Genomic DNA, 19,894 nt, shown 5'->3' with positions numbered 1-19,894 from the left:
AGACTGTAGAATCTAACCTTAATAAGAAGGGAGAGGGCTTCTGGAATTGTTTTAAAAATAAAAAAAAGCAGGGGTACCTGGGTAGCTTAGTGGGTTAAACCCTCTGCCTTCGGCTCAGGTCATGATCCCGAAGTCCTGGGATGAAGCCCCGCATCGGGCTGTCTGCTTCCCCCTGTCCCTGCCTGCCTCTCTGCCTACTTATGATCTCTCTCTGTGTCAAATTAAAAAAAAAAAAAAAAAAAAAGCTTCTAAAAAATAAATAAAATAAAAAAGTAATAGAAGAGGATCAGCCAATTAGAGGTTTTCATTTTTACTATCTTAGTAGTAGTAACTGACAGGCAAAGAGTAGTAACTGAACAGGCTTATAATGCCTTTACATTATCAGTTCATGGGTTGGGAGGACAATATAAAAGCAGAACCCTAGAGGGCATTATATATGAGAATGGCAATCACTGGGGCCCCAGAGTACAGAAGGAATATTGGATTGGACTACCAGCTGTCATCACTGGCCTTATGATTGACAATATACTACTCAGGTGGCACACACAAAACAAAGACGGAAGAAGTGTTTGGAGGCGCCTGGGTGGCTCAGTTGGTTAAGTGTCCTTCACAAGGTTTTGGCTTAGGTCATAATCTCAGGGTTGTGGGATTGAGCCCTGCGTCAGACTCTGCCCTCAGTGTGGAGTTCGTTATAGATTCTCTCTGTCTCCTGCTCTGTCCTTCCTTCCTCCCCCTCTTCCCCTTTCTCCCTCCCCACCTCTGCCTCTGTTCCTCTGTCTCTCTCTCAAATAAACAAATAAATAAATAAATCTTTCTTTTTTTCTTTCTTTTTTTTTTAAATTGGGCAGTCCTTCTGGCTGATTACTGTCTTTTCTCTGTAGTATTTGGCTTTTGTCATTTTTTTCTAAAATGAAGTTTTGAATAAAATTTTTATAAAAGCAAATATATTTTTTGTGAATATATTTTGTGTGTGTGTGAATTTATTTTTTTAAAAAGACAGATTAAGGGGTGTCTAGGTGGCTCAGTCAGTTAGGTCTCTAACTCTTGATTTTGGCTCAGGGTGATCTCAGGGTCCTGGGATCAAGACTGTGTCAGTTCTGCATTTGGCACAGAATCTGCTTGTCTGTCTCCCTCTGCACCTCCCCTGCTCACAAACATGTTTTCTTTCTCTCAAATAAAATCTTTGGGGGAAGAAAAGGAAAAAAATAGATAAGTTGAAAAAATATTTTCAAGCATCCTAATTGTCTTCTGCTCTGAAACTGTCATTCTGTCTTTTTGGTTCCTTTTGATCCATTTATAGCACAACATTTTAAAATAAAAATTGGACCAAAATATATATAGTATGCTAATTTTATGACCTCAACATTTTTATTTTTCTTCATGAGCAGATAAAGCTTTACAGAATTTCAAAAGAAAGAATTCTAGTGTGTGATACTTAGATTAGAGTTACGTTTGTCTTATTAATTTGTATGATTATTTATATTAAATATTTGTGTCTTATTTGTTGTGACAATTCTTTTTTAAATTTTGCTTATAAAAAATTTTAGATAGGGGCGCCTGGGTGGCTCAGTGGGTTAAGGCCTCTGCCTTCGGCTCGGGTCATGATCCCAGGGTCCTGGGATCGAGCCCCGAATCGGGCTCTCTGTTCAGCGGGGAGCCTGCTTCCCCTTGCCTCTCTGCCTGCTTGTGATCTCTGTCTGTCAAATAAATAAATTAAAAAAAAAAAACTTTAGATAATCAGCAACGCCTTTGTGGCTCAGTTAGTTAAGTGTCTGCTTATCCCAGGCTCCTGGCATAAAGCAGGATTGAACCCTGTCTTGGGCTCCCTCTGCCCCTTTCTCTCCCTCTGCCCCTTTCCACCACCTTGGACTCTCTCTCTATTGCAAGTAAATAAAACCTTTTTAATTTTTTTTAAAAGATTTTATTTATTTATTTGACAGAGATCACAAGTAGGCAGAGAAGCAGGTGGTGGTGGGGAGCTGGCTCCCCGCTGAGCAGAGAGCCCGATGTGGGGCTCAGTGCCAGGACCCTGAGATCATGACGTGAGCCGAAGGCAGAAGCCTAACCCACTGAGCCACCCAGGTGCACCAATAAAATCTTTATTAAAAAATTAAAAAATAATTTTACATATTCAGAAGTTATTTGTTTTTTATTAAAGGATACGACATTTTGTTACCTTTTTGACAATAGGGTATTCCTAGCAATAGGAATCTGACCATTATCAATATCCGGTGAAAGAATAATCAGTTGCAAATGGCTGTTTTGAGTTTGTTGTTTTGTTTTAGTTTTTATTATTGAAGTATAGTTGATGTACAATGGTATGTTAGTTTCAGGTGTAATAACTTTTTTTTTTTAATTGGAAATTGTATTTAGCGTAATTTGTCCCATAGTCAGTTTACATTCTAAAGTTGAGAATGAGCATATTTAACACAGAAGGTAGAGTTAGTCTGGTTCTAAAATTCAAGTCATTCTAGATATTGTAAGTTCTTTTTAACTGTATTTCTCTCTAAATAATAGATAATCCTAGACCAGCAAAGAGGACTTCTTAGATTTGGTACGGTTGGAATCTTAATCCTTTATCGACAAAAAGTGATAGTTGATTTGGCAAAGTGGAAATATACTCAATTTAGGAAAGCAGAACTCTCGATCTGAGTGTACTTATTTGACAGACAGAGATCACAAGTAGGCAGAGAGGCAGGCAGAGAGTGTGTGGGGAGGGTGGGGAAGCAGTCTCCCTGCCGAGCAGAGAGCCCGATGTGGGGCTCGATCCCAGGACCCAGGGATCATGAGCTGAAGGCAGAGGCTTCAACCCACTGAGCCACCCAGACGCCCCATTCTCCCTCCTTTATATGGAAAGGTCATCCTGGGTATGGCATTTACTGTGGCTTTCCTGGGACCAGAGTAGGAGCTGAAGTAGAAAAGGGAAAAAGAATCCAGTTGTACAGGGAGAAAGTTACAGTTGTGCCAAAGTTAGACACAAAGAAAGTACATGAAGACATAAGAGAGGTCAGAGTTGTTAGACACATACTTGAACTACCTGAGCGAGAATAAGAAACGGGATGCAGGCCTGGTTTGGGAATGTTAGCACTGGGACAGAAGCAATAAGAAGACTGGTAATATGCTTTCTCTGTTTTAAGGGTTGTCCTGTTAAGGGTGGGCTCACTTACAGCTTGCCAGATTTAGAGACTAACACAATGATGAATGATGAGCCCATTCCGTTCTTGGTAGGACACCAGAGAAAAGTGTCAAGCTCAAATGCACTCCCCATAATAAGTGCTCCATTAATTACCTACTATACAATGCATGTAGTCTCAGAGCTGTTCTAATTCTTACTTAGGTTTCCTCAGATTGAGTCCATGCTTATATGAAGAGACTTGTGATTGACAAGGGTTCGGTAAATGGTCAGATGAGGTTTGACTGTGCTTTGGTTCTCGTTGTTATTTTCTTTTACATAAAATGAAGTTCTCACATTTTAGTGAGGATGATGAAAATTTTAGTTATGTTAAAGTAATATAAACGTAGAAGGGACAATGAGATGTGAATTCAGGAAAATTTTATTTTTTTAAGATTATAAATTTTTCTTAAAAAAAAGATTATAAATTTTTCTATTTTCTTTTTCTTTCTTTTTTTTAAGATTTTATTTATTTATTTGTCAGAGAGAGAAAGCAGGGGGATGGGCAGAGGGAGAAGCAGGCTCCCCGCTGAGCAGGGAGCCTGATGTGGGACTCGATCCCAGGACTCTGGGATCATGACCTGAGCCAGAGGTAGACACCTAACTAACCAAGCCATCCATGCATCCTATAATTTATTTTTAGAGAGAGCAAGCAAGAGCAAGAGTGATGGGAGAGGGAAAGGGACAACCAGACTTGAGTGCGGGCTCAATCCTAGCAGCCACAAATCAGAAATCAAGAGTTGTGTTGGTCAACAAATTCAGCCACCCAGCCACCCTAGTAAAATTATTTTTAAAGGAATTATAGCACTTTAATAGGAAGATAAAGTAGATAATTTTTTTTAAAAGATTTTATTTATTTATTAGACAGAGAGGGAGAGATCACAAGTAGGCAGAGAGACAGGCAGAGAAAGAGGAGGAAGTGGGCTCCCCGCTGAGCAGAGAGCCCGATGTGGGGCCTGATCCCTGCAACCTGGGATCATGACCTGAGCTGAAGGCAGAGGCTTAACCCACTGAGCCACCTAGTGCCCCTAAAGTAGATAATTTTTAGAAAAGTGGACTGAAGTATTTCCTAAGGGAAGCAATGAAATCATTTGTTTGACACACAGAAAATTAACTGATGATTTTCTGTTTTGATAAACATTAAAATAAGCAAAATGCATTCATTTTCTACATGAAACAGTCCTTTCAACCGGTAGATTAATCTAAAATCATGGACTTACTACTTTTTTGATATGATAAGGATAGTGTTTGTTATTCATAACCTCTACTTGTGTGATGGAATGGTGAAGTTGAATCTTTCTTGGTCATACAGTATAGTGATTAAAAGCATGGACTTGGGGCGCCTGGTGGCTCAGTGGGTTAAACTCTGCCTTCGGCTCAGGTCATGAGCCCAGGGTCCTAGGATCGATCCCCGCATCGGGCTCTCTGCTCAGCAGGGAGCCTGCTTCCTCCTCTCTCTCTGCCTGCCTCTCTGCCTACTTGTGATCTCTGTCTGTCAAATAAATAAATAAATCTTAAAAAAAATAAAAGCATGGACTTTGAGGGTACCTGGGTGGCTGTCGGTTAAGTGCCTGGCTTTGGGTCAGGTCATGATCTCAGGGCTCTGGGATCAAGCCCCGCAGTGAGCTCCCTGGTTAGCAGGGAGTCTGCTTCTCCTTCTCCCTCTGCCCCACCTCCCTCTCCCCTCAGCTTGTATGCGTTCTCTCTCTCTCTCTCTCTCAAAAAAAAAAAAGAAAAAGCATGGGCTTTGGAGGCAGAAAAACCTGGATTCAGGTCCTTATGATGCCACTTAACTGCTGTGAGATCTTAGTGCCTTTATTCTCTTCAGTACACTCATCTATAAGGCAGAAGTAATAATAATAATCCCTATTTTGGAAAGGTTGTTTTGAGGAAATTAGAACTTTTGGGTGCATATGACAAAAACTCAATTCAAACTAGCTTAACGTAAAGGAAGATTAAGTGCAATGCTGGCTTTAGGCATGCTTCAGCTCAAGCAGTTTGATCTTAGGGCTTAAGGTTTCTCTTCATCTTAACACTGTTTTTCTTTCTGTTGGCTTTAGATTTTGAGCATGCTTTCACCACATGGCATCTCTAGGTTTGTTTCATCTTCATAATTAGTGATTCGAGAGAGAATCACCTCCCTTCTACACACACATCCATCTAGATTGATCCTGGGATCACACTCACATCTTTGGTTCGGTCCTGTTGCATTTGTAGGAGTTATTATGTATTCTGGATATTAAACCCTTTTCAGAAATACTATTTGCAAATACTTTTTCCATTCTGTGGGTTATCTTTTCAGTCTCTCGATGGTGTCTCTCAATAGTCAGAAGTTTTTCATTTTGATGAAATCCAGTTTGTTTTTCTTTTGTTGTCTATACTTTCAGTGTACATAGTGCTAAACAAACCACTGCCAAATACAGTGTCATGAAGCTATTGCCTTTTGTTTTCTTCTAAGAGTTTTGTAGTTTTGCTGTTATGTTTAGGTCTTTGATCCATTTGAGTTAATTTTCATGTGTGATTTTCAGATAAGGTTCCATCTTCATTATTTTGAACGTGATACCCAGTTGTCTCAGTACCATTTGTTGAAGAGACTGTTCAGTTCACTGTAGAAGGGTTTGTTTTTGGTCTCTATTCCATTGGTCTATATGTCTGTCCTTAGGCCAGTATCATGTGGTTATGATTGCTGTAGCTTTGTGCTAAGTTTTGAAATTACAAAGTGCAATTCCTCTGTCTTTGCACTTTTTCAAGATTGCTTTGACTATTTGGGGTCCCTTGGGATTCCATATAAATTTTAGGGTGGGTCTATTTCTGCAAAAAAAAAATATTGCTGGGATTTTGGGATTAAATCTGAAAATTGTGTGGGGGAGTGTTGTGTTCTTAACAGTTAATTAAGTCATCCAGTCCATGAACCTGGAATATTGTTCCATATATTTAGATCTTCTTTCATTTCCTTAGCAGTGTTTTGTGGATTTCACTGTGTAAGTCTCGCTTACCTTGGCCAAATTTGTTCTTTAGGAAACAAATTTATTTATTTATTTATTTTTTAAAAAGATTTTATTTATTTATTTGACAGACAGAGATCACAAGTAGGCAGAGAGGCAGGCAGAGAGAAAGGAAGAAGCAGGCTCCCTGCTGAGCAGAGAGCCCGATGTGGGGCTCGATCCCAGGATTCTGGGATCATGACCTAAGCGGAAGGCAGAGGTTTAGCCCTCTGAGCCACCCAGGCACTCCCAAATTTATTTTTTGATGCTATTGTAAATGAAATTGTTTTCTTTTTTTGGCAGACTCGTTTATTTTTTATTTAAATTCAATTAATTTGGGACTCCTGGGTGGCTAGTCAGTTAAGCATCTGCCTTCTGCTTGGGTCATGATCCCAAGAGGTCCTGGGATCGAGTCCCTCATCGGGCTCCTTGCTCAGTGGGGAGCCTGCTTCTCCCTCTGCCTGCAGTTCTTCCTGCTTGTGCTCTCTCTCTCTCTCTGACAAATAAATAAATAAAATCTTTGAAAAAATTCAACTAATTAACATAATGTAGTATTGGTTTCTGAGGAAGAGGTCAGTGATTCATCAGTCTTATATAATACTGGTGCTTATTATATCATGTGCCCTCCTTAATGTCCATCACCCAGTTACTCATACCCACACCCACCTCCTCTCCAGCAACCCTCAGTTAGTTTCTTATGATTAAGAGCCTCTGATGATTTGTTTCCCTCTCTGATTTCATCTTGTTTTATTTTTTCCTCTCTCCCCCTATAATCCTCTGTTTATAGGATGTCTGTTTTTTTTTCTTAAATTCCACATATGAGTGAGATCATATGATAATTGTCTTTCTCTGATTGATTTATGAAATCATTTTCTTAATTTCCTTTTCAGATTATTTATTGCTAGTTTATAGAAATGTAATTGATTTCTACATGTTGAATTTGTTTATTATCTCCAGCAGGTTTTTTGTGTATACCAATACTTTCTGGATCCCTCATTACTCCTTTGTAATATGTATCTGATGATGGTTGAGGATCATTGTAAACTAGACCATTGTAAACTAGAAGCTCTATGAATATTAGATCAGATCCGTGATGTTTGATGCAAAATGCAAAACCAGGTGACCAGTAGATTTCAGATCTCAAATTCAAGGGTTTTTTTTTTTTTTTTAAGATTTTATTATTTTATTTGAGACAGAGTTTAAGCAAGTGAGCACAATCAAGGGAGCAGCACAGGGAGAAGGCAAAGCAGGCTCCCCGCTGGCAGGAAGCCCCATGCAGGGCTCAATCTCAGGACCCTGAGATCATGAACCAAGCAGAGGGCAGCTACTTAACAGACTGAGCCACCGAGGCACCTGTCAAATTTAAGTCTTTTTTTTAGACCTTAGAGCTTTGTTGTGGGGTTTTAAAAAATCATTTATTTTTGAATGGATAATGTATATACTTGGTTGAAAACACTCAAAAGACACAAAAGTTTACATAGTAAAAAGTAAATCTGGTTCTTGCTCTTACTCCTAGTCACCTAGTTTCCATTCCCAGCAGTAAACACAGTAGTACCAGTTTCATGACATCTTTCTGGAGATATCCATACCTATATAAGCAAAAACATACACATATGTCTATATACACACACGATATTTTACAAGAATTGTGATATGTACACATTGTTCTGCGACTCAAGTTTTTGGTACATAGGAATGTATTTGAGATCTTTCCACAGCACTTCATAGAGTTCTGTGCAGTGTTGTTTTTTTAACTTGAAACTTTTAGAGCAAGAACCACTCCCTGTTGTCTTATGCTTGCTGACTTCACATATTTTATATTATTTGCCTTCTCTGAAGGCATTTGTATTTTTAACCCCTGGCTTGGGTACATACTAAGTTAGGTAGCCTGGAATGAGGGCCCTTTATGATCACTGTATATATTATGTAATAATATTTGCTCTAATCATTTTCTTTTTAGTTTTGATGAAGCAAGAACACAAAGAAGAGGTTGACTTGTCTTCAGTTCCAGCATTGTCTGTGCCTCATCCTGCCCAGACCCAGAGGCCTTCCTCAGACACAGGACACCCACATGACAGTGTACTGTCAACACAGAGAAGCTTGGTTTGTCCCATTCAACAAACATATGCATCCATGGTTACTTCATCTCATCTGCCACAGTTGCAGTGTAGGGATGAAAGTTCTGGTAAAGAACAGCATATGATACCTTCTTCAGTCATGCACCAGCCTTTTCAAGTCACATCAGCACCTCCTGTGGGGTCTTCCTATCAGCCTATGCAAACTAATGTTGTGTACAATGGACCAACTTGTCTTCCAGTTAATGCTGCCTCTAGTCAAGAATATGATCCGGTTTTGTTTCCACAGGATGCACCTCTTCCCAGTTTAATAAATCTTGGCTGTCAGCCGCCGTCATCCATACCTTTTCATTCTTCAAATTCAGGCCCAGCAGGACATCTCTTAGCCCACACACCTCATTCAGTGCAGACCCTGCCTCACCTGCAGTCAGTGGGATTTCATTGTTCAAACACAGGACAAAGATCTCTTTCTTCTCCAGGGGCTGATCAGGTCACAGGCCAGCCTTCCCCTCAGTTACAACCCATTACATATGGTCCTTCACATTCAGGGTCTGCTACAACTGCTTCCCCAGGAGCCTCACATCCCCTGGCTAGTTCACCACTTTCTGGGCCGCCATCTCCTCAGCTACAGCCTATGCCTTACCAATCTCCTAGCTCAGGAACTGCCTCATCACCGTCTTTAGCCACCAGAATGCATTCTGGACAGCACTCAACTCAAGCACAAAGTACAGGCCAGGGAGGTCTTTCTGCACCTTCATCCTTAATCTGTCACAATTTGTGTGATCCAGCTTCATTTCCACCTGATGAAGCAACTGTGAACATTAAGCCTGAACCTGAAGAGCAAGAACCTAACTTTTCAACAATTGGTCTGCAGGACATCACTTTAGATGATGGTAAGTTCATCTTTATATTCTTGAAGCAGTGAAGACCTGGGAACTTCCTTCTCTGATAGTCATAAAAAAGTCATCATGGATTGCTTATTGGCATATGGCATATGGTTGGGTTTTTTCATTTTTTTGTAATATTTGTTGTCACTAGAAACATGTTAATCTGTGACTTTGAGAATAGATGTGAAGATCTATGCTTTACAATCTGTTTTACCACTAATATCTGTTGCAAAGGTGAGACTTGAATGATAGCCCATTACCCATTTGTGATGGAACTAAGGAGATGAGATTTATTGGGCATCTCTTCTTTCTGAAAGTATAGTGATCTGTCTGGTGAATGGAATTCAGTAAATATTTCTGATTGGTATCTATTTGGAAGGCACACAGTTAGATGCTGGAAATACTAGGAATGTGTTTGAATGGAGTTCCTGTCCTTGAGGAGACTTACACAAGTAAAGAGCGGTGGTGCCCCTCTCTCCACCCAGCTTGCTGAGTCAGATAGTGGTGATGGTACAAGACCTGTTGCCACCAGGATAAAGAGCTGTTTATATGAATGTAGCAAGTTGGCAAATAGACCTCTGTTTTAAATTAGAGAACAAACTTTGGAATACTAGTTATTTCAATAGTTGAAAATTCTCCCAACGTAGCATTTTTAGGAAATAATTTTAGACTTTTTTCTTGGCTCCATCATTTATATGGTAGTGAAATTTTTTCTAAATAGGAATTTAGTGAAAGCTGCTGGTAACAATTCAATATGAAAATTCTAAAGATTCTGAAAACTCAGATAAAGAATTTCAATTCTCTCTCTGATTCTGTATTTTGTATAGAAAAGTAATTTTAAGTTAGCTATCTTACACATCTGGAGAAGGTGAATTTACTGCTTAGTTGCAAAGCTGTTATTAAATCCTAAATGGCAAGCATAAAGAAAAAGGAAGGTAAATAAAATGTGGCATCCCCAGTCCCAGGGCTTTCACCAGATCGGTACATGACTGACTGATCTGCAGTGGGTCTGAGTTACTTACAATCAAGGTCTAAAAGAAGCACATTAGGAGATAATCAGAGAGCTGTGCTAGATTCCGTAAGAAGAATTCAGCAGTGGGGCAACTGGCTGGCTTAGCCAGTAGAGCATGGGATTCCTGATCTCAGGGTCGTGTGTTTGAGCTTCATGGTGGACCTGGAGCTTACTAAAAAGAAAAAAAAAAAAAGGGGGGGGATTCACCAAAGCTTCCTTGAGGAGATGATATTTGAGAGCCAAGTCTTAGAGGATGAGTATATGTTTTCAGTAAATGAGTATCAGAGGGCAAATCAGACAAAAAAACAAAAAAAAGCAGAGATGGAGCTGTGTCTGGGAAAGCATCACTGGATGGATGGAAGGCAAATGCCATAGTAAAAGATGGCTTTCAAAGCCATAAGGGGATATGCCAAGTCATTTGTGTGTAAACAGAAGATACAATTGGCCCTTGAACACCTTGGGGACTAGGGACACCCACGCTCTCTCAGTCAAAGAATCCATTTATAACTGTCAACGCCCCAACAACTTAACTACTGATAGTCTGCTGTTGATTGGAAGCCTCACTGATAACATAGACAATCAGTTAACATACTATTTTGTATGTTATATGTATTTCGTACTATATTCTTAGAATAAAGTAAACGAAAGCAAAGAAAAACAATATTAAGAAGATCATAAGGAAGGGCCACCTGGGTGGCTTAGTCAGTTAAGCGTCTGCCTGTGGCTCAGGTCATGATCTCAGGGTCCTGGGATCGAGCCTTGAGTTGGGCTCCCCACTCAGCGGGGAGTCTGCTGCTTCCTCTACCTCTGCCCCTCTCCCTGCTCATTCTTTCTCTCTCAAATAAGTAAAAATCTTAAAAAAAAGAAAGAGAGAAAGAAAGAAAATCGGGACACTTGGGTGGCCCAGTTGATTAAGTGTCTGCCTTCAACTCAGGACCCTGGGATCGGGTCCCCACATCAGCTCCTTACTCAGTTAGGAGCCTGCTCCTCCCTCTGCCTGCCACTCCCCCTCCTTGTTCTCTCTTTCTCTCTCTCAATCTCCGACAAATAAATACATAAAATCTTAATACAAAAAATAATAAAAATAAAATCATAAAGAAAAGGTAAAAAAAAAAATCCCCATATAAATGGATTCTTGCTACTGAAACCCAAGTTGTTGTTATTGTTGTTATTTTAAGATTTATTTATTAGAGAGCATGCCTCTGGCAGAGGAAGAGAATCTTTCAGGCAGACTCCCCACTGAGTGTGGAGCCCTGAATCGGGCTCCATCCCATGACCCATGAGATCATGACCTAAACCAAAACCAAGAGTCAGATGCTCAACGAACTGAGCCAGCCACGTGCTCCACAATCCGTGTTATTCAAGATTCAACTGTATATGTGTAAACTGAGCAACACCTACAGTGTGCATAGTATTTTCCTATTCATTATTTCTTTTAATCCTTATTAATCCTCTGTCTCTGAGACAGTCAGTGATCATGTAGCAAATTGGACTACATGGTGACACAACTGGTAAGTAGCAGGGCTGAGACTGGAATTACGTTTTTGTTTTTGTTTTTGTTTTAAGATTTTATTTATTTATTTGACAGAGAGAGAGAGAGGAAACACAAGCAGGGAGAGTGGGAAAGGGAGAAGCAGGCGCCTCGGTGAGCAGGCAGCCTAATGCGGGGCTCAATCCCAGGACCCTAGGATCATGACCCGAGCTGAAGGCAGACATTTACCGACTGAGTCACCCAGGTGCCCCTGGAATTATGTTTTTTCAATCTAATCTTTTATCTTGCAGCATTATAGTTGCCTCCTAGCAGCAGCAGGCCATAGTGGTTACAACTCTGTGCTAAAGGGCATCCCTCAGGGTTTTGTTTTTTGTTTTTTTTAATTCCTAAAGGAACATGTGTGCTACACTTCATTGCATGAACCCATGTTCACAGCTGTATCTAATCTGTCACAGTTGTGTTGGGAGTACCTTGAGGGCTCTCATATTAAGTGTCTTACGCTTCTCTTTATGCACAGCTGGCATTAAGTGTCACTGCCTACCCAATAATGATGAACACCAGCTGGAGAGGAGACTTCTGCTTTGATGCAAAACAGATTTGAAATAAGTTAAGGCTTTTTAAAATTGACATAAATTTTAAAATGTTACCTATTTATTCTTTTGGCAGTTTTAGACTATTCATAGTGCTTTTAAGATTTATATTTAGAATTTTAATCCTGAGACAAGGGGTAAGACCTTGAGTGATAACCTGCCATGAGTTTGTGATAGAACTGAAGACGAGGGGCGCCTGGGTGGCTCAGTGGGTTAGGCCGCTGCCTTCGGCTCAGGTCATGATCTCGGGGTCCCGGGATTGAGTCCCGCATCTGGCTCTCTGCTCAGCAGGGAGCCTGCTTCCTCCTCTCTCTCTCTGCCTCTCTGCCTACTTGTGATCTCTGTCTGTCAAATAAATAAATAAAATCTTTAAAAAAAAAAAAAAAAAGAACTGAAGACATGAGATTTATTGGGCACATCTCAGTGTATTCCAGCTCATTTTTTTTTTTCCATATGAGGACTTTTTTCTTCTAAAAAGGGACCAAAGGTAATGGAACTTGCTTTTTCTAGTTTATCAGAGTTTGAGTGATATTTTGGGGGCAACAAATTGGAACTTCTAGAAGGGTTTTGTGAAAAAGTTTATTTTACCCTTTGAATATGTTAAAATACGTTGCCAAAACAAGGAATTTGGAAAGATGAGGCCTATGAGGGGAGGTATAAAAAAATTTTCATTTTTGCTCCATTCATTATATAGGCCACACAATTAAGAAAAGTTCCCAAATTGTAGTCCTACAAAAGATGAAGTCTCTGTTGAATTCTCTCTTTGCCACCTGTCAGGAGACTTGATAGAAGGTCGGTGCTGCTAGCAGTATTTAAAGCGGGAGGGACTAAAATGCACTCCTGGGCACCTTGGATCATTAGAAGTTTGATATTTGCCAGCTGACTCATTGATAATGTTATTTTGATTTGCCTCTGAAGGTAAAATTCTAGGTATTTATACAATTTTGCAAAGTTTTTTTACAGATTTTCTAAAAAACAATAACATCTCTCATAGGCTTGGAACTCCATAGCACTTGAATGCCCCCTTTCTGGTTAGCTTTAAAAGGAAGCCATAGGGGCACCTGTGTGGCTCAGTTGGTTAAGTATCTGCCTTCAGTTCAGGTTATGATCTCAGGGTCCTGGGATCCAGCCCTGTGTTGGGCTCCCAGCTCAGCAGGGAATCTGCTTCTCCCTCTTATGCTCCTCCGCACCCCTCCTGGTCTCTTTCTCTCTAATAAATAAATAAATTAAATCTTTAAAAATAAAAATAAAAGGAAGCCATAAGACAGGCCAAAAAGGGTTAGAAGTACTTAAGGCAAACTTTGCAGTTAGTTTAACCTCGGGTTTTATATTAACTTTTCTATATTGTGTTAAGTTGTTTTTTTTTTTTTTTAAGATTTTATTTATTTATTTGACAGAGAGAGACACAGCGAGAGGGGGAACACAAGCAGGAGGAGGGGGAGAGGGAGAAGCAGGCTTCCTGCTGAGCAGGGAGCCTGATGCTGGGCTCCCTCCCAGGACCTTGGGATCACGACCTGAGCCCAAGGCAGATGCTTTAAGACTGAGCCACCCAGGCACCCCTATATTTTAGTTTTAAATATTAAGTACAAAGTAATTTCTGTTCTACAATTAGAAGATACAAATAATTTTTTTTTAATTTGTGTTATACTAGTTAAATATACTTACCACCTAATCCTAAGAACTCTGTTAATCATATTTCTGTTTTAGAGTACCTGAGAGGCTCAGTCAGTTAAGTGTCCCAACTCTTGATTTTGGCTTAAGTCATAATCTCAGGGTTTTAAGATCAAGCCTGTATCAGGCATCATACTGGGCATAGAGGCTGCTTAAGGGTCTCTCTGTCTCTCTCCCTTTTCTACAGTTGAGTTTTTTCCTCTCTCACTCTCTGCCCTCTTTAAAAAATAATAATAAAAGTAAATTTAAAAATAAAAATAAATGAAAATCACATTAAAGATTTTAAAAGATTAAAGGTAAAATATCCTTTTTATTTTGTAATTTTTAAATAGAGCGAGTCAGGAATCATTCAGTTATTACTTGACTTATTTTTAGGAATGTGGACATTAACACCTTAATTTTTTATTATAAATTTAGTGACATTTAATAGAGATGATATTAGTGTGCCTCAGCTCAGAAATTGAAAACTTACAGACCTACAAACACCTCTAATACAGCTTCCTCATTTTATAGATGAAGAATCTGGGTTTTACAGAGCCTATGATTTTGGTCCAGGGTAACACACAGTTAAATAGCATATAAAGACTGAAACCAAGTCTCCTGGCTCCTAACTCAGTACTTCAGGTATTTTTCCAGTGTTTCTTCTCATTGGTCTGTGAATGAGACTTTAGATGTACAGCAGTCGGAATATTGAAAGAAACTGCCATTCTGTCAAGCTTCAGTTTGTGAGAGGGGCAGGGACAAACTTAAGATTATAGATTCCCAGGGGTGCCTCAGTGGTTCAGTCGGTTTAAGTGTCTGACTGTTGATTTTGCTCGGGTCCTGATCTCAGGATTGTGAGGTGAAACCCCATGTTGGGCTTCCTGCTCAGTGAGGAGTCTGCTTCCCTTCATCCCCACGTCCCCTGTTGTCACTCTCTCACAAAAAACAAACAAACAAACAAGGGCTCCTGAGTGACTCAGTGGGCTAAAGCCTCTGCCTTCAGCTCAGGTCATGATCCCAGAGTCCTGGGATCCAGCTCCACATTGGGCTCTCTGCTCAGCAGGGAGCCTGCTTCCTCCTATTTATCTGCCTGCCTCTCTGCCTACTTGTGATCTCTGTCAAATAAATAAAATCTTAAAAAAAAAACCTCAGGGACGCCTGGGTGGCTCAGTTGGTTAAGCAGCTGCCTTCGGCTCAGGTCATGATCCCAGCGTCCTGGGATCGAGTCCCACATCGGGCTCCTTGCTCCGCAGGGAGCCTGCTTCTCCCTCTGACTCTGCCTTCCACTCTGTCTGCCTGTGCTCACTCTCGCTCACTCTCTCTCTGACAAATAAATAAATAAAATCTTTAAAAAAAAAAAAAAAAACCTCACTATAAAGAAGTTTGTTTTGTTTTGTTTTCAATTTTATTTGTCAGAGAGCACAAACAGGGGGACCAGCAGGCAGAGGGAGAAGCAGGCTTGTTGAGCAAGCAGCCCAATGTGGGATTTGAGCCCAGAACCCTGGGATCAGGAGCTGCGCCGAAGGCAAATGGTTAACTGACTGAGGCACCCAGGCCTTAGTTCCAGATTCTCAGTATAAAGAAGTTTTAAAGGCTCTCTAGTCCATCCTCTTTCACGCTGGAGTTCATACTCTGGTATTCTTAATGATACTCTATTCCTCTGTACCTTTCTCTTCGCCTTCTTTGGAACATCTCAGGGCCTTTTGAGTTCTAGCTGCCCTTATTTTATGTGGGCTCTGATGCCTCTGGAATCATGCAGAACAAATCTAATCCTTCTTGTAATAGCCCTTCACATTTGTGAAATCTTGATCTCTTTTCCGGTCTTAAAAACACTCCAGCAACCTCACCTGTCCCTCACCCTTACAACCTCTGCTTGACCCTAGTGTTGTAGTTCCTTTTTGTAGTGCAGTATATAGAAAGGAGCACCTGTAGCCAGCTCCAAGGGCTTTAGAACTGTTATCTTCCTTGTTCACAAGGCTTTATTTATCAATACAGTCTGAGGTCAGGGGATTTTCTTAGCTCCATCTTACAGTTGATTTAGTGAGTCATAAGTACTGCTATATCACATCCTTTCTCTCACCACTCCCTACCCCTTGGGATTTGCGCATGTTGTTTTTGGAACCCAACACTAAACTTTATAAGTATCTTTGTTCAGTTTCGTTGAGGTGATTTTGGCCCTTCATATTAACCTTGCAAGCTCAGTAGAGTCTATTTCAGCGTCATATGGCTCCCTACCCAAGGCGTATTCTTTAGGGAAATAACAACAGCAAGGGTGCCTGGGTGGCTCAGTGGGTTAAGCCTCTGCAGTCAGCTTAGGTCATGATCCCAGGGTCCTGGGATCGAGCTCCGCATTGGGCTCTCTGTTCAGTGGGGAGCCTGCTTCTCCCTTTCTCTGCCTACTTGTGATCTCTATGTCAAATAAATAAATAAAATCTTGAAAAAAAGTAACAACAGAATACTGATTTTTACCAAGTGATGGTTTCTTTCAAGAAGTCCTCTTAGAGGGGTGTCTGGGTGGCTCAGTCGATTAAGGATCTGCCTTCAGCTCAGAATCCTGGGATTGAGCCCTGCATCAGGCTCCCCGCTTAGTGGGGAGTCGGCTTCTCCCTCTGCCCCTCCACGCCACTCATGCTCATGGTCTCTCTCTTGCTCTCTATTTAAAAAAAAAAAAAAAAAAAAGAGGAAGTCCTCTTGGAAGGCTGTGATGTTACTTATTTATCCAATTTAGGGCATTTTTCAAAAATCTTTTGCTACTTCTTTTTTTCTTTGTACCATTGTCCCTGCTTGAAAAGTATGCTCTCTGCATCTATAAAATTATCAGTGAGTTTTTACTTGTGTTACAGTTTGTATTCCTGGAGCTGTAACTTTTCCTAAACATTGCAGTGCATTATAGTGTGTATGTCTCAGTCTTTGGACCAAACGATACACATATAACCAGTACAGAAATGTAGACTTGCACAGCTGTGTTTTAAGCATTTTAATTAAGATTATAGTATTGTTAAACTAGATTGCCTTTGACCTTTAAATCCAAGCCCATTTAATTTGTGACTGAACTGAATCCAGTTACAGCTTTCCATTAGAATCCCTCAATTCCCATTTGTCCTCTTTTGTTCCCAAACTAACAGAGCTGCAGCTGAAGCCTTTCAGCAGAGAAAAGGGTACATGTTAAATATAGCCTGACCCGCTGCTCTGGTGAAAACTGACACGGCCGCTTGCAGGCTCTGTGCGGTGACATGCTGATCCTGAATGTAGGGCAGTTGCTAATACGACTGTAAACAGGGACTTCAGACGTGACCGCAAATGCTGCAGTTCTGCATATAAGTAACAAGCTTTGAAAGTAGCAGGGGAGGGATAAATGAAAGATGTAGGAGGCTGGTGTGGAGGAGCAGAGGTAAATATTGTGTGTTGTATTCTACCTGTTGGATATTAGTTTCATTGGTGTTTATTATATTTAAACAAAACAATAAAGCCATGTATATAGTCAGTGGTGAGAGGGGTCACAAATAAAATATTTAATGACTTTGGGGCAATGAGGTGGAGGGAGCAGATGGTATTGAACTTTGTCCTTTAACTGGGGCTTTGGGTAGCTAATGAATCCTCTTCTGGGAAGCATGCATGTAGTGTCCAGCATCAGCATATTTATGAGAATAACTCCAGAGGCAGGAAATTCCTGTAAATAATGCCCATGTAAGCTTTGGATAAGCTTTTGGCTTATCCGGAATGGACCATGATGGTGATTCAGGATCTTAGACATAGGGACTCTTGGGTATATGATAAGAACATTTAATTTTCAGATCCAGTGAAGCAACTATAAGCATTTGAAAGAATTTTTAATTTCTTATTTAAATGTATCTATGTACCTCCACAGACACAAATTAATTGTACTCCATTTGAACAAAAATTTTTCTTTGAATGAACTTGACACTGAAATTTATACCTAAACTAAGAAAAATCCAAGAGAGGCTACCACTAACGAACATATATATCAGCATATCAAAAGTCTTCAAAAAAGGGGGCCTGGGTGGCTCAGTGGTTAAGCATCGGCCTTTCGGCTCAGGTCATGATCCCACTGGGATCATGTCCCACATGGAGTCCCACATCGGGCTCCCGGCTTAGCAGGAAGCCTGCTTCTCCCTTTCCCACTTCCCCTGCTTGTGTTCCTGCTCTTGCTATCTCTCTTTCTGTCAAATAACTAAATAAAATATTTTAATTAATTAATGAAGGGTACCTGTGTGCCTCAGTTGGTTAGACAATTGCCTTTGGCTCGGGTCATGATCCCAGGAGTCCCGGAATCGAATCCCACATCCAGCTCCCAGCTCTATGGGGAGTCTGCTTCTCCCTCTGACCTTCTCTCCTCTCATGCTGTCATCACTCTCTCTCTCAAATAAATAAGATCTTTTATTTATTTATTTATTTATTTATTTATTTATTAAAAGATTTTATTTATTTATTTGACAGAGAGAGAGAGAGATTTATTTGACAGAGAGACAGGCAGAGAGGCAGGAGGAGAGAGAGGAGGAAGCTCCCTGCTGAGCAGAGAGCCCGATCCCAAGACCCTGAGATCATGACCTGAGCTGAAGGCAGAGGCTTAACCCACAGAGCCACGCAGGTGCCCCTAAATAAAATCTTTTTAAAAAATAATTAGCGAGGGCGCCTGGGTGGCTCAGTGGGTTAAGCCGCTGCCTTCGGCTCAGGTCATGATCTCAGGGCCCTGGGATCGAGTCCTGCATCGGGCTCTCTGCTCAGCAGGGAGTCTGCTTCCTCCTCTCTCTCTCTCTGCCTGCCTCTCTGCCTACTTGTGATCTCTCTCTGTCAAATAAATAAATAAAAATCTTTTTAAAAATTTTTAAAAAAATTAGCGAATTGTGGTTATTATTCTTGATGATAAAACATGTTTTGTGCTCGGTGCTAGCCATTTTGCTAGTGTGACAGTAGCTCATTATTTCTTCCCAACAATCTGTGAAAAATGTATTACTAGTTTTATTTTTTAGAGAAGTGGCTCAGAAAGCTTAACTACTTTCCCAGCATTACATGGCCATAAACACTGGGACTGGCATTTGAATCCAATTCTGCCTGAAATTTAGATTGTCTCAAATGTTTAGTGGTTTCTGAAATAGCTATAATTGATTACTTTATGTAATCTCACCTTTGTAAACACAATAAACATAGTAACTTCCTTGTGTCTGTCATGCGTAAGGTACAAAGCCAGTGTCTAAAGCTGTACTCAATTTTAAAAATTTGTATCTTCTTTTTGAGCTCCCTTTGGAGAAGGATCATTCACAAAGTCAAAAATATTTTAAGTGAGAAATGAATTTTCAGCTCACCAGTTCAGCTTTTATGGTTTGATGGTAACTGGTAATTGTCTGGCTTTGTGTGACAAGGTTACCTCTAGCCATGGATCAGCTTTTGATAAAACATAGGTTGAATATACTCAAGTAATTCTTTCGTGTTTGAAGATGTGTGACTTTTTTTTTTTTTTAAACATTACCTACCATTAGCCTGTCTTATCTGTGCAGGAAGAAAAGTATCAAACTCTTAAGTTGTGGTGGAAGATTGGGTATGGTTGAGAGTGGTGGGACAGACATTCTAGCTTTACATAAGCCAGAGTTAGAACAAATTAAGTCCCTTATTATCATATTGTATATTTAAGCATCTGTAAGTGGTTTTATGTGGAATGAGAATTTTAAAATTTGACTGTATTTGTGTTGCTGAAGATATAAACATTGGTTTTGGGGGTGCCTGGGTGGCTCAGTTGTTAGCATCTGCTTTCAGCTCAGGTATGATCCCAGGGTCCTGGGATGGAGCCCTATGTCGGGCTCTCTGTTCAGCAGGGAGCCTGCTTCTCCTTCTCTTGCTTCCCCTACCTTTGTTCCCTCTCTAGCCTTCTCTGTGTGTCAGATAAATAAATTCTTAAAAAAAAAAATTAAAAATGAACGTTGGTTTTTGAAAAAGTCATACATTCATATGTTAAAAATGCCAGAGGTTACAACACAGTACATACACAGAAAATATTCTCTCCTATGTATGTA

At 40.3% G+C, this 19,894-nt stretch overlaps 1 protein-coding gene and 1 long non-coding RNA gene across 2 annotated transcripts in view; one reads left to right on the top strand and one right to left on the bottom strand.

Moving 5' to 3' along the window:
• The window catches only part of NFATC3 (nuclear factor of activated T cells 3), a 134,869-nt gene that overhangs the window by 93,631 nt on the left and 21,344 nt on the right, over positions 1 to 19,894 (top strand). The window contains 1 exon segment of the mRNA XM_082711664.1: positions 8,117 to 9,124. Within this exon segment, the coding sequence (XP_082567790.1) occupies positions 8,117 to 9,124 (1,008 nt within the window).
• LOC309853587 lies at positions 7,310 to 18,231 on the bottom strand. The gene is made up of 2 exons (XR_014305820.1): positions 15,233 to 18,231; positions 7,310 to 15,012 (listed from the first exon to the last, which is right to left on the bottom strand). It is a non-coding gene; the product is annotated as an uncharacterized lncRNA (long non-coding RNA).

This window comes from Mustela nivalis (genome assembly GCF_964662115.1).
Source record: "Mustela nivalis genome assembly, chromosome: 18".
Taxonomy (NCBI): domain Eukaryota; kingdom Metazoa; phylum Chordata; class Mammalia; order Carnivora; family Mustelidae; genus Mustela; species Mustela nivalis.
Note: the sequence above shows the minus strand (reverse complement) of the source record. Positions and strands in the feature narration are given on the sequence as shown.